The following is an 11,175-nucleotide window of genomic DNA, read 5'->3' as shown; positions in this document are numbered from 1 at the left end:
TTATTATCTATATTTAAAACAGTTTTAATGATTATTTAATGAATAGAAAGATCCAAAGATGAACATTTATCTGAAATAATATATATATATATATTATATATTATATATATAATTAGCAAGGATAGTTTAAATTGATCAAAAGTAAACGACAAAGACATTTATAATGTTACAGAAGATTTATATTATAGATAAATGCTGTTCTCCTGAACTTTCTATGGAAACCTGGAAAAATTCTACTCTATTCTATTTTTTGAGCAGCAAATCAGAATATTAGAATGATTTCTGAAGGACTGTGACTGGAGTAATGATGCTAAAAATTCAGCTTTGAAATCACAGGAATAAATTACATTTTAAAATATATTCAAATAGAAAACAGTTCTATTAAATAGTACAAATATTTCAGAATTGTACTGTTTTTGCTATGCTTTGGATCAAATAAACAGGCTTGGTGAGCAGAAGAGACTGGTAGTGAATGTGAATCTCTTGCCTTTGTCATTGCAGAAATATGTCTGACATAATGTTGTGTGTTGATCTTAAAACGCATTTACTGTGAATGCATTTGTGTAAAATAAATGTGTAAAAATATGCACAATGCAAATTCTTGACACTATGACACTCACTGATAATAAGAACGTTGCCCAAAGTAAAAACAGATGAGGACGTTTTGCCTGACATTTTCCTGTTATTCTTCCTCCAGACCCATTACTATTTACAAATGTCCAACAGGTATGCAGAAGCACCCTTATTAAAAGATACGATAAGATAAGATACTAATAAAGATATTTACTTAAAACTTCAGAACACTGTAACAGCTTCCCGGATATGATGTGTTAAAGTATATATTAAAAAAAAAAAACATTCTTATCAAACATTTTTATGATCTACACCAGATGTTTAATGCACATCTACAAAACCAACTTCACCAGGAATGACTAACCAGAAATGTAAAGCTAACATTTCCTGTTTGTTAGTTTGTTTTCTTCTTACAGTTAATATTTATTTCTTGCAATTGTAACACAGAATTGTACAATATAAACCTCTGGGAAAAAGTCACGTTTCCATGGCAGGAAAAAAAAATGCAATAAACTCAGAATTTTGAGAACGTTATAATTGTAACTAATTTTGTCTTTGGTATGGAAGCTTGTTTCAGCCACAGGATAACAAAATAAAATAAAATTTGGATTTTTTTGCAGTTCCTAGAATTACATATGAACAAACCCTTCTGTAAACACCTTCAGAATATAGAAAGCAATAAATCTATAAAGTTCACTGCACGTAAGTGCCTCTTATTTAAGCGCCCTTTGTACTGCAACTGAAATGTACAGACAAATAGATAACGTGTAATTAAGAAAGCAGTCTATTCTCCACAAGTCTGAAAGAAGACATGTTACGGAAGCAAAACAGCCCAACAACTTAACAGACCAGTTCATCCAAAAACACAAGCCAGAGTATTGATCAGCTGTGTATTAGAAGCCCATCCTAATAATAAGGTTCACATCTTGCCTTATCATAAGCAGAAGATACCGCTATCACTGCTGTTAAAATACATATGTCGACTTTAACACAGAAATTTCTCAATTATGGGACCAATAAAGGTTTATCTTATCTTCTCGTCTCTTATCTTACTATTTGAATTCAGCTTACGAAAGATGGTGGTAGAAATCTTGTTCATGTTCTTAACTAAGGTTTTTCTTGTTCTCCATCGGCACAATAAGTTTTATAGTCTCAGCACAGTACAAGTTCCCTCATCTGGCCTGTTACTGATTACCTCAGCTTGTTTCCAAACCATGTTTTTTGTTAGTATTTTTAGACATCTTGTTCATATTCAAAACTAAGACATTTCTGTTCCCTAACAGCTTTAAGCCTGCTGAAAGAAAAGAAGTGATAGTCATTACTGTATTTATGATCAAATTATTTTGTGATTAAACTGAACATTTCTTCCACCCCATCTATTTATCCATCACTTTACATCAACTGGCTGTGGATGATGTCGAGCTGCACGTTTACACCTCGCAATTGTGACTTTTTCTCAGCAGGCTTCTATACATATTTATAATTCTATCAAGTTTCTGCTGTGTTGACACTTTTGTCGTTTCCTTTGTGCTGTGGAGTAGCACTCAGACTATCGGAAAAAAGTTATGAAAAATGTCACTTGGCGGAAACTATTCAACATGCATCTTTAGGGTCCATATAGGCACCTTAAATGTAACAGGTTTTAGTAGTGTACATTACAGTAAAGGTACTGCCCCAGTAACAGTTTTTGTGAGTTGTGGTTGACTACAGGTATTGTGAGCAAATTTAATATAAACTACATGGTGACAAGTAATTACCTACCTGTGCTTCTGATATTTTAGATGTGCAAAATAAATAAACTTTAAACACTAACACCATTTAGTCAAAAACAAAGACTTGAATATATTGGAATCTATAGAAACTATTTTAAAATTTTAAATGAACTACAAAGAAACAGCAAGTAAGCAGTCTTTTTTCTTGTAAAGCATGCTTCAGTAATCTTTTACTTTACAGTATACTCAATACATTTAAGCTAATATAAAATTGAGATGTGTGTAGCCACTTTGCCTTAAAATCTAGAGTAAAATCAAAAAGCTGCATTCTTCAGTGTGAAATAATGACTACGCCCTGCAGGTTCATCTTAAAGCGCTTGATCACAACAGCAGATCTTCACTGGGTTCACAGGCTTCACAAGTGTTTCAGCTCACACACATTCTCTAAACTCCTATGAGCTTCTTCCTGCTCACATTTAAAACCAAAATCAGCCACAAAAACGGTAATGCCACTTTCTACTTTTAAACTGTGAAATTATTAGGAAATCATGTTATTTAAGAATTATTTGTAATAATTTGAAGATTATTTAATTACCAGTCATTTTTAATACATTTCTGGCTGCACCTGTCTATCAACAATGCATTGTAATGCTGTAATTGTGACTGCAAATAGAACAATGTTCTTTTAAACTGAAACTAAGAACTTCATAAGATCTGACTGTGCTGAATGAACTTAGGAGTTGCTCGTCTCTAGATCTGAAGCACAATGACATCTCAAGTCTCGAAGACTGTCCTGCGACTGGAGGCTGAAGACGTCCAGGCACTGAAAGATGGAATTAATTTTAAGAAAAACCCGGAGGATGGCAAATGTTACATCATTTACAAAGACAAAGACAAAATACGAGCGTGTGTGAACCAGTGCAAACACCAGGGAGGACTTTTCATTAAAGACATTGAGGACTTGGACGGCAGGTGGGTGAATCAAAATTCATATGAGCAGAAAAGAACAAGAGAACGCTGATAATAAAATATTTGAATTTGAGTTGTTTATCAGATGATTCTGATGATAAAATAACCCCTGAATTTCACTTCTCTTTTTTTTTTTTTTTTTTTTTTTTATGACTTTGTAAATGTTTAATGAAATGATAGATTATATGAAGAGTTCAGATGCAAAAGCCTCTAAATCCATCTGACATTTTTCTTTAAAATAAGCATTTTTATCAGGCTCCTACAAATAGGTTTCTATCAAAGTTCCGGCACTTCTAACTGAGCTAAGGCTGGTATTTTAGTGCGTCTGAAGAAAAAGTATTTGATGGACGTATAATATGCTTCAAAAACATTCACTCTGCATCATTATCTCATTTTGACCAAGGTGGCTTTTAGCTGGTTTTGTATCTGAACTCTTCATATAGATTTTTTAATGTTTTTGAAGGAAGTCTTTTAAACTTCATTAAATCTCTTATACTCCAGTCTTAAGTGTCACATGATGCAAACAGAAATTATTCTACTTAATCAATATACTGATTTGCTGCTGAAGAAACACTTCTGATAATTATGTTGAAAACAGTTATGCTGCTTATTGCAATTAAGGTCAAGTAAAAAATAAGTGTGTCAGGTTTTGTTGTAAGGGAAAAAAAAAAGTGTCAGGTTTTGTGGTAAGAAATGAGCGAGAACTCAAATGCAAAGTTCAATGGGCTTTATTAAATGATAAAAGAAAACATAAACAAATTAAAGCTGCGAGACGCGATAAAAGGGCCCTGTCACCTGGGCTCACCGCCGACCGGTGGCTTTAGGAAAACAGAGAACGGTGGGCAGTATGCTTTTAATATAGTAAATATAGGAAGAATATGTCAGTCATTAAAGTAAATGTAAAACATGTAAACATGTTAAATGTAGAACAAGTTACATCCTTTTGCCAGCAGTTGGCACTATGATTGAAACTGAATATTAGCCTTAAGACATGTTCAGGCCAGAACGTGAAGTTTGGGGCAGATCGGACATTGCACGTTTAAGTTAGTGTAAAACAAGTCATTTCCTGTTGCCAGCAGGTGGCGCTATGATTGTAACAGAATATTGGCTGTTACATGTGTTCAGGTCAGGACTCTTATCGAACAAGTGAAGTTTGGGGCAGATTGGACATTGTTTGCATGAATTACAACAACTTCCTCTTTCATGGCTTTAACGACATGCTTTAGCACTTAGTAAGTAATGCTAGCATGTCTGAGCATGTTTCTAGCATGTTACTACCCTATTTAACACTTGTTTATACTTTTTAATATGTTGCTAGGCATCCATAACAGTATTAAATATGTCACTTCCTGTTGCCAGCAGGTGGCGCTATGACTGTAACTGAATATTGGCATAGGCATGTGCTCAGGCCAGGACTCTTATTAAACATGTTAAGTTTGGGGCAGATTGGAAATTGCATGCCTGAGTAACTTCCTGTTTCATTGCATTAATAGCATACTTTAGCACTTAGCTAAGTGTTACTAACATGTTTTAGCATGTTTCTAGCATGTTGCAAGAACAGCGCCATAGGGGGAAAACAACTGCTCAGGGTTTGCAATGGTCTCCGTGGCCATGATAGGCAGAACAGGCACCTTTGGGTCCCCCAGGACCACCAGCCTTGAAACCACTGGGGTCAATTCCTCCAGGACCACCGGACCTGAAATCACTGCACTTGGGTCCTCCAGGACCACTGGAGTCGAGTCGTCCAGCACCACCAGACTTGGGTCCACTGAAATCAATTTCTCCAGGACCAGTGGATTCAGGACTACTGGAGTTCGGTCCTCCAGGACCACCAGATTGGGACCTCTGGGGTCGGGCCCTCCAAAACCACCAGACCTGGAACCACTTCACTCGAGTCATTCAGAGCCACTGGCCTTGGGTCCACTGGACTCTACTGGATTCGAGACCACTGCACTTATGTTCTTTAGGACCACCCCACTTGAAATCACTGGAATAATTTTCTTACGGACCAATGGAGTCAGGTCCTCCAGAACCACCGGACCTGGAACCACTGCACTCAGATCCTCCAGAACCACCGGCCTTGGGTCTACTGGAGTCAAGTCATCCAGGATTTGAGACCCCCACACTCTGGTGTTTCAGGAACACCCACCTTGGGACCAGTGAAGTCAAGTCCTCCAGGACCACAGGATTTGTGTCCTCCAGGACTACTGGATTTGAGACCACTGCACTCGGGTCCTTCAGGACCACCAGACTTGGAACCACTGGAATCAAGTTCTCCAGGACCACCGGACATGGATCCTCCAGAACCTCTGGACTTGGGACCACTGTACTCAGGTCCTCCAGGACCACTGGATCTGAGTCCACCAGAGTTGGGTCCTCCAGGACTACTGGATTTAAGACCACTGCACCTTGTGCAGCGAGGAAACAAATGCAGAGTTCAATGGGCTTCGTTTAAGTGATAAAAGAAAACAAAACTAATAAAAACTACACAGTGGAGGGGAAACAACTGGTATCAGGACTAGGCATGTAAGGACAGGGAGGGGCACAGCGAGAACAGACAAGGCACACAGACAACACACGAAAGGAACATTTGACAATGACACAGAGTACTGTGAACACAGGTAGAACAAACAGGGAAGTAAACAAAGAGGGTGACAAGGAAGAATAGGTTGAGAAAAGTAATCAATAATGGGCTAACAAGAAAGTGAGTGAATGCGTGCTCATAGCAAAGACTAAACTTGGGGCATGAATGTCCAAACCCTGGCTATGAATCAAAACCAAACTGACAAACCAAACTGGGACTTGAATATCACGCTCCAAACCTGCAAAAAAGACCTGTATAGCTCAAGTCCTCCCAAAAGCGTACACTCACAAAAAGAAGAGACAATGCATGAGTGTCAGGGATCTGTCACAAAACCGAGAAATGTTTCTTGAGCAACAAATGAGCATAGTAGACTGTTTTCTAAAGACGGGAGTAATGAAGCTGAAAATTCAGCTTTGCATCACAGGAATAAATTAATATTTTAAAATATATTAGAAAACAGCTATTTTTGTACAATATTACTGTTTTAACTGTATTTTGATTAAAAAAAAACTGCAGCCTAAGCAGAACAGACAAAAACATTTTAAAAAACATTTAAAAATCGAACTCAATCTAAATTCAATACTGCAGAAATATTTATTACGAATCATTAAATATGTGAGCTTGTGTGTTTGTGTTACAGTACAGTGCGCTGCACCAAACACTACTGGAAACTTAACGTGGCCACTATGGAGTACGTCAACCCTCCAGACAGCTTCATGCAAGACGAACTCGGTAATGTCACTGTTATTTTATTTATAACAAATTCATACACTCTTGAAAATGGTTCTTTGAATGACTTTTGATGTCGTTTTAATTGCAGCTAATATTTAAACAATATGTGTAGATGTATATTAATTGTATGTGGTTGTTGGAAGCGAATGCTGTGTTATTGTCTTACTGTGTTTGTGTGTGCAGAGGCAGTGCTGTCAGATACTGACGGTAGTTTAGAGCTGGTGGAGTTGAATCCTCCAGATCCCTGGACCGCAGAGCCCAGAGAAGCACAAGAGCTACATGACGGAGAAATTACGGTACAAAACAATTATCCACCCTGACTAAAACATTCTGTCCTACGTTAATAAATAGAGCTTGCACCACCACACCCAAAACAGATCTCATTAATATTTCAATCATCAATAAGAAGGGCAAAAGAACCTGCTTCTCAAGTCTGTTCAAATTAAATCATTTGACATTCATGTTACTTTGCCTTGTTTTACTGTAAATATGCACAAAATGTTTGCTAAACACACCACATATATCATCACATCATGTAACTCTGATGTAAACAAACTAATTTAACAAACCCTTAAAGCAATGTATGTCATTGTTGACTGATTACTCTACGTGTCTCGTCACACATCCGCACCCATGTGAATATTCTGTGCCAAGAAGTGCCATTTGATTCCTTCATTTTCAAAGAAAATGACAGAAGCCATTTAAGGTTTCAATTGCAGCGATTCAGAACATTTGGATCATTCGTTTAATATTTGACCAAACTGTAATAAAATATCAAAGGGCAATAAATATGCAGCTGACATCGCAGGTGCACAATACTTTTATAATGTTACAAAAGATGTAATGTTGTCAAATAAATGCCGTTTTGACTGTCCTATTCATCCTGTCCTGTGCGTTCCAGTTGACATACCTCACGCACGCATGTATGGAGCTGAAAGCAGGGAACAAGCGGATGATGTTTGACCCGTGGCTCACGGGACCAGCGTTTGCGAGGGGCTGGTGGCTCCTTCACGAACCTCCGTCTGACGCCATGGACAGACTCAGTCAGGCCGATCTCATTTACATCAGCCATATGCATTCAGATCACCTGAGGTTAGTGTCTGATCCGCCATATTGTATTGCATTATGCCACAAAACCGTACTTTTTAAATTCAACTTTGCACTTTTTCCTATTAGCTACCCAACGTTGAAACATCTTTCAAAGAGGTGTCCAGATATTCCCATTTATGTTGGAGACACTTCACGGCCGGTGTTTTGGTAAGACTGAAGTCTAGAGGAGATTTTACAACATTAAAAATGAACAAATGAGGATGTACAATTAATCAGAATTAAACCTTAAATAGTGCACTGATCATCCTTTCTAACTATTTTAGTTCCAATTTATTCTTTAGTTAATCTGACCAATTAATTAGTATTAATTAATAATACCTCAAATTTAGTAAATTCCAAGAAAATCAGTCATTTAAATCTTATTCTGGGATCATGGTTATTATGGTTATAGAAAAACATGTAGTATGTCAGTTACATAACTGGCATATCCAACGGTCAGTTGGATGGCTGAACTCCAGAATTTAGGGTTCAGTATTATTGCTTTTTGGTTTTTTAAATCTGTAACTGCCAAAGCCACCTCACTAATAACTAAAATTAGGTGACTTTGCCAGTTACAGGTTTGAACGACAAAAAGGTGGGAAACATTGGCAGTGTCACCTCACTATTAACTATAATGAAGAAACTTTGACAGTTACAGATTTAAAACACAAAAAGGGGGCAATAAAGAACCCTAAACTCTAACACAAAGAAGGGTTCACAAGGTTCGTCAAAACAGTGCACTCTTAAAAGTTTCTTTGTTGTCATCTGTGGTTCTGTGAAGAATCTTTAACATCCTTGGAATTTCTTTATAGTGAAAAATGGCATCTGACTTTCAGATTTACAGTCTGTGTTTTCATTTGTTGCAGGTATCTTGAGAAAAGTGGAGTGAATTTAACAAACATTAACGTGGTGCCGTTCGGCGTGTGGCAGAATGTATGTTTTTTCTTTTCTTTCGCTCTTATTCTTGTGTTATATTTTTCTTGATTTTGGCTTTTCTATTTGAAAGGTTGATGAGCATCTGCGATTTATGATTCTGATGGATGGAGTTCATCCTGAAATGGACACCTGCTTGATCGTGGAGTATAAAGGTATTTGGCTGCTCATTTAGACTGATGTGTTGCAACGTGCAAACAACTAGTTCAATTACAATATAAGATAATCAGAGCGGGAAACAGAAAAAAAAGAAAGTGGTTTGTTTGCATTTTTCTGCTTTTAGCTACAAACATATGACCAGAACAACAATTTACGAATAATTTACTTACCCCCTTGTCATCGAAGATATTCATGTCTTTCTGTCTTCAGTCGTAAAGAAATTATGGTTTTAGAGGAAAGCATTTCAGGATTTTTCTCCAGCCGAGGAAGAAGGGTCTTATCTAGCGAAAAGATCGGTCATTTAAAAAAAAAAAAAAAAAAAAATTGTATACTTTTTAAGCACAAACGCTCATGTAGCACAGGCTCTGGGATGCGCATCCACGATGCTACGAATTAGTGATGGGTCGTTCTTAAACGAATCTGTAATGTGACTCGGGACGAACGAGTCGTCTCGGGGAGTGATTCGTTAGTGATGGGTCGTTCTTAAACGAATCTGTAATGTGACTCGGGACGAACGAGTCGTCTCGGGGAGTGATTCGTTCAGTCGCGCATGCGCAACATCCTATTAGGTTCTGTACTTGAATTAGTTCACCTGTTTCGAGTCTTCGGGTTTTTCGAGTCGTTGTTCATCTTATGGGGCTGTCACGTGATGAACGAACGACTCAAACCCGAAAACTTGTCAGATAAGAGGTAAGGTGAGCTAATCATAGACTAAAGACCCAGGTAAACAATTAATGAATCTTTTCTGTTTCTTATAGCATTATAGTTTTGTCTTGTGTGTAGTGTGATCAACGTTTGTGTAAGCAGTATACGTGTTAAGTAACACGTAACATTTTAATTATATTTTGCTAAAATGACCGAAATGACTCGGAAAAAAGATTTGTTCATTTTGCTGAACGAGACTCAAAGGTCCAAGTCAGTAAAATGATCCGAACTTCCCATCACTACTACGAATCACGTCTAAGTTCATTGTCTGCGTCCTCCGGCTCAAAAAGGTAGAGTATCTTATTTTCTCATACAACTTCATCGCTGTACCTTTTTGTTTGTAAACAGTGTTTGACTTGCACTTTCTTAGTCTTTGCCTGTTCGCTTTGTAAACACTGGGTCTGTAGTTCTGCGTGACCTTTCGACGTGTTAAAATAGTACATAGCATCGTGGACGCGCATCCCAGAGCCTGTGCTACACAAGCTTTTGTGCTTAAAAAGTATACAATTTTTTATTTTCCGAAAACAATGACAGATCGTTTTGCTCGATAAGAATTAGTGCCAACAAATCCACCAAGGCTGCATTTATTTGACCAAAAATACAGTAAATTGTGAAATATTGTTACAGTTTAAAACAGATGATTAGCTGCTCAAGAAACATTTCTCATTATTACTAAAACGTTTGTATGAACACCCTTCCAAGGTCACATGATCCTGAATACGGTGGACTGCACCAGACCAAACAATGGACGTCTTCCTCACGGCGTTGATTTGATGATGAGCGACTTCGCCGGCGGCGCCTCCGGCTTCCCCATGACCTTTCACGGCGGCAAATACACCGGTGAGTCGCACATTGCTTCAAACAGGTGCATTATGGGACCGGCGATCATTCAGGACAGGCAGGAGAAGCACAATGACAGAAAAATGCATTCTATAATGCAAACAATGTTTTTTTAACTGATAGAAAGCTGGAAGGCAGATTTCATCAAGACTGAGAGGAAGAAGCTGCTACACTATAAGACGCAGCTGGTGAAATCACTCCAGCCCAAGATCTACTGCCCGTTTGCTGGATATTTTACCGAAGCTCATCCCTCTGACAGGTGAACACACATCTTTCGATAATCGCCTTATCACAGAAACACATAGCCAGTCAACATTTAACTACTATATATACTGAAAAATAAAATATATCACAATTTCCACAAAAATATAAAGCAGCACAACTGCTTTCATAATTGATAATAATCAGAAAAGTTTCTTGAGCAGCAAATCAGCATATTAGAAAGATTTCTGAAGGATCCTGTGACAGTGAAGACGAAAATAATGATGCTGAAAATTCAGCTTTGATCACAGAAATAAATTACATTTTACAATATTACATGATTTTTCATCAAATAAATTAAACCAAAAATCTCAATTCTTCTTCTTCTTGACTGTAGTGTACTGTATATAACGGCCATCAAAGTATGAAATGTATGACAGGAACACTTGAACATGACTAACAGGTACATAAAGGAGACAAACATCAAGAACAGCGCAGCAGATCTGAACAAATCGATAAGGAGGAGCTGTCCCAACATCCTAACCTGGACTCCTCTACCCGGTTCAGTCCTGGATTTGGGCTTGGCGCTAAAAACCCATCCAATAGGTATGTTCACATGGCTTTACATTAGCATTAGTATGTAGCATTTAAAAGGTTTAAAAGGTTCTCAACTGGCTT

General features: G+C 37.6%; 1 protein-coding gene across 2 annotated transcripts; it reads left to right on the top strand.

Moving 5' to 3' along the window:
- Nucleotides 1-2,617: 2,617 nt before the first annotated feature.
- On the top strand, nucleotides 2,618-11,169 carry LOC127163865 (cytidine monophosphate-N-acetylneuraminic acid hydroxylase-like). 2 transcript variants are annotated; one of them, XM_051107337.1, is made up of 11 exons: nucleotides 2,618-2,788; nucleotides 3,023-3,257; nucleotides 6,479-6,570; nucleotides 6,754-6,866; nucleotides 7,472-7,662; nucleotides 7,747-7,827; nucleotides 8,526-8,592; nucleotides 8,666-8,747; nucleotides 10,159-10,296; nucleotides 10,420-10,555; nucleotides 10,961-11,169. In XM_051107337.1, the coding sequence occupies exons 2-11, from the start codon at nucleotides 3,052-3,054 to the stop codon at nucleotides 11,139-11,141; spliced, it is 1,287 nt and encodes a 428-aa protein (XP_050963294.1). In that variant the 5' UTR covers nucleotides 2,618-2,788; nucleotides 3,023-3,051; the 3' UTR covers nucleotides 11,142-11,169. The 2 variants fall into 2 exon arrangements, with proteins under 2 accessions (XP_050963294.1, XP_050963293.1); XM_051107336.1 differs by having other exon boundaries at nucleotides 2,619-2,788; nucleotides 3,040-3,257.
- The last annotated feature ends 6 nt before the right edge of the window (nucleotides 11,170-11,175 follow it).

The sequence above is a fragment of the Labeo rohita genome, chromosome 4 (assembly GCF_022985175.1).
Source record: "Labeo rohita strain BAU-BD-2019 chromosome 4, IGBB_LRoh.1.0, whole genome shotgun sequence".
In the NCBI taxonomy this organism is placed as follows: Eukaryota; Metazoa; Chordata; class Actinopteri; order Cypriniformes; family Cyprinidae; genus Labeo; species Labeo rohita.
The sequence above is the reverse complement of the archived record's forward strand: the minus strand, read 5'-3'. Positions and strand labels throughout refer to the sequence as shown.

What these genes read in the sequence shown, in the direction of transcription:
- LOC127163865 (XM_051107337.1), top strand. Translation starts at nt 3,052, where the DNA reads ATGACATCTCAAGTCTCGAAGACTGTCCTGCGACTGGAGGCTGAAGAC. An exon ending in ACTTCACGGCCGGTGTTTTG is followed by an intron (nt 7,828 to 8,525) that starts GTAAGACTGAAG and finishes CATTTGTTGCAG; the next exon opens with GTATCTTGAGAAAAGTGGAG. An exon ending in TCACGGCGGCAAATACACCG is followed by an intron (nt 10,297 to 10,419) that starts GTGAGTCGCACA and finishes TTTAACTGATAG; the next exon opens with AAAGCTGGAAGGCAGATTTC.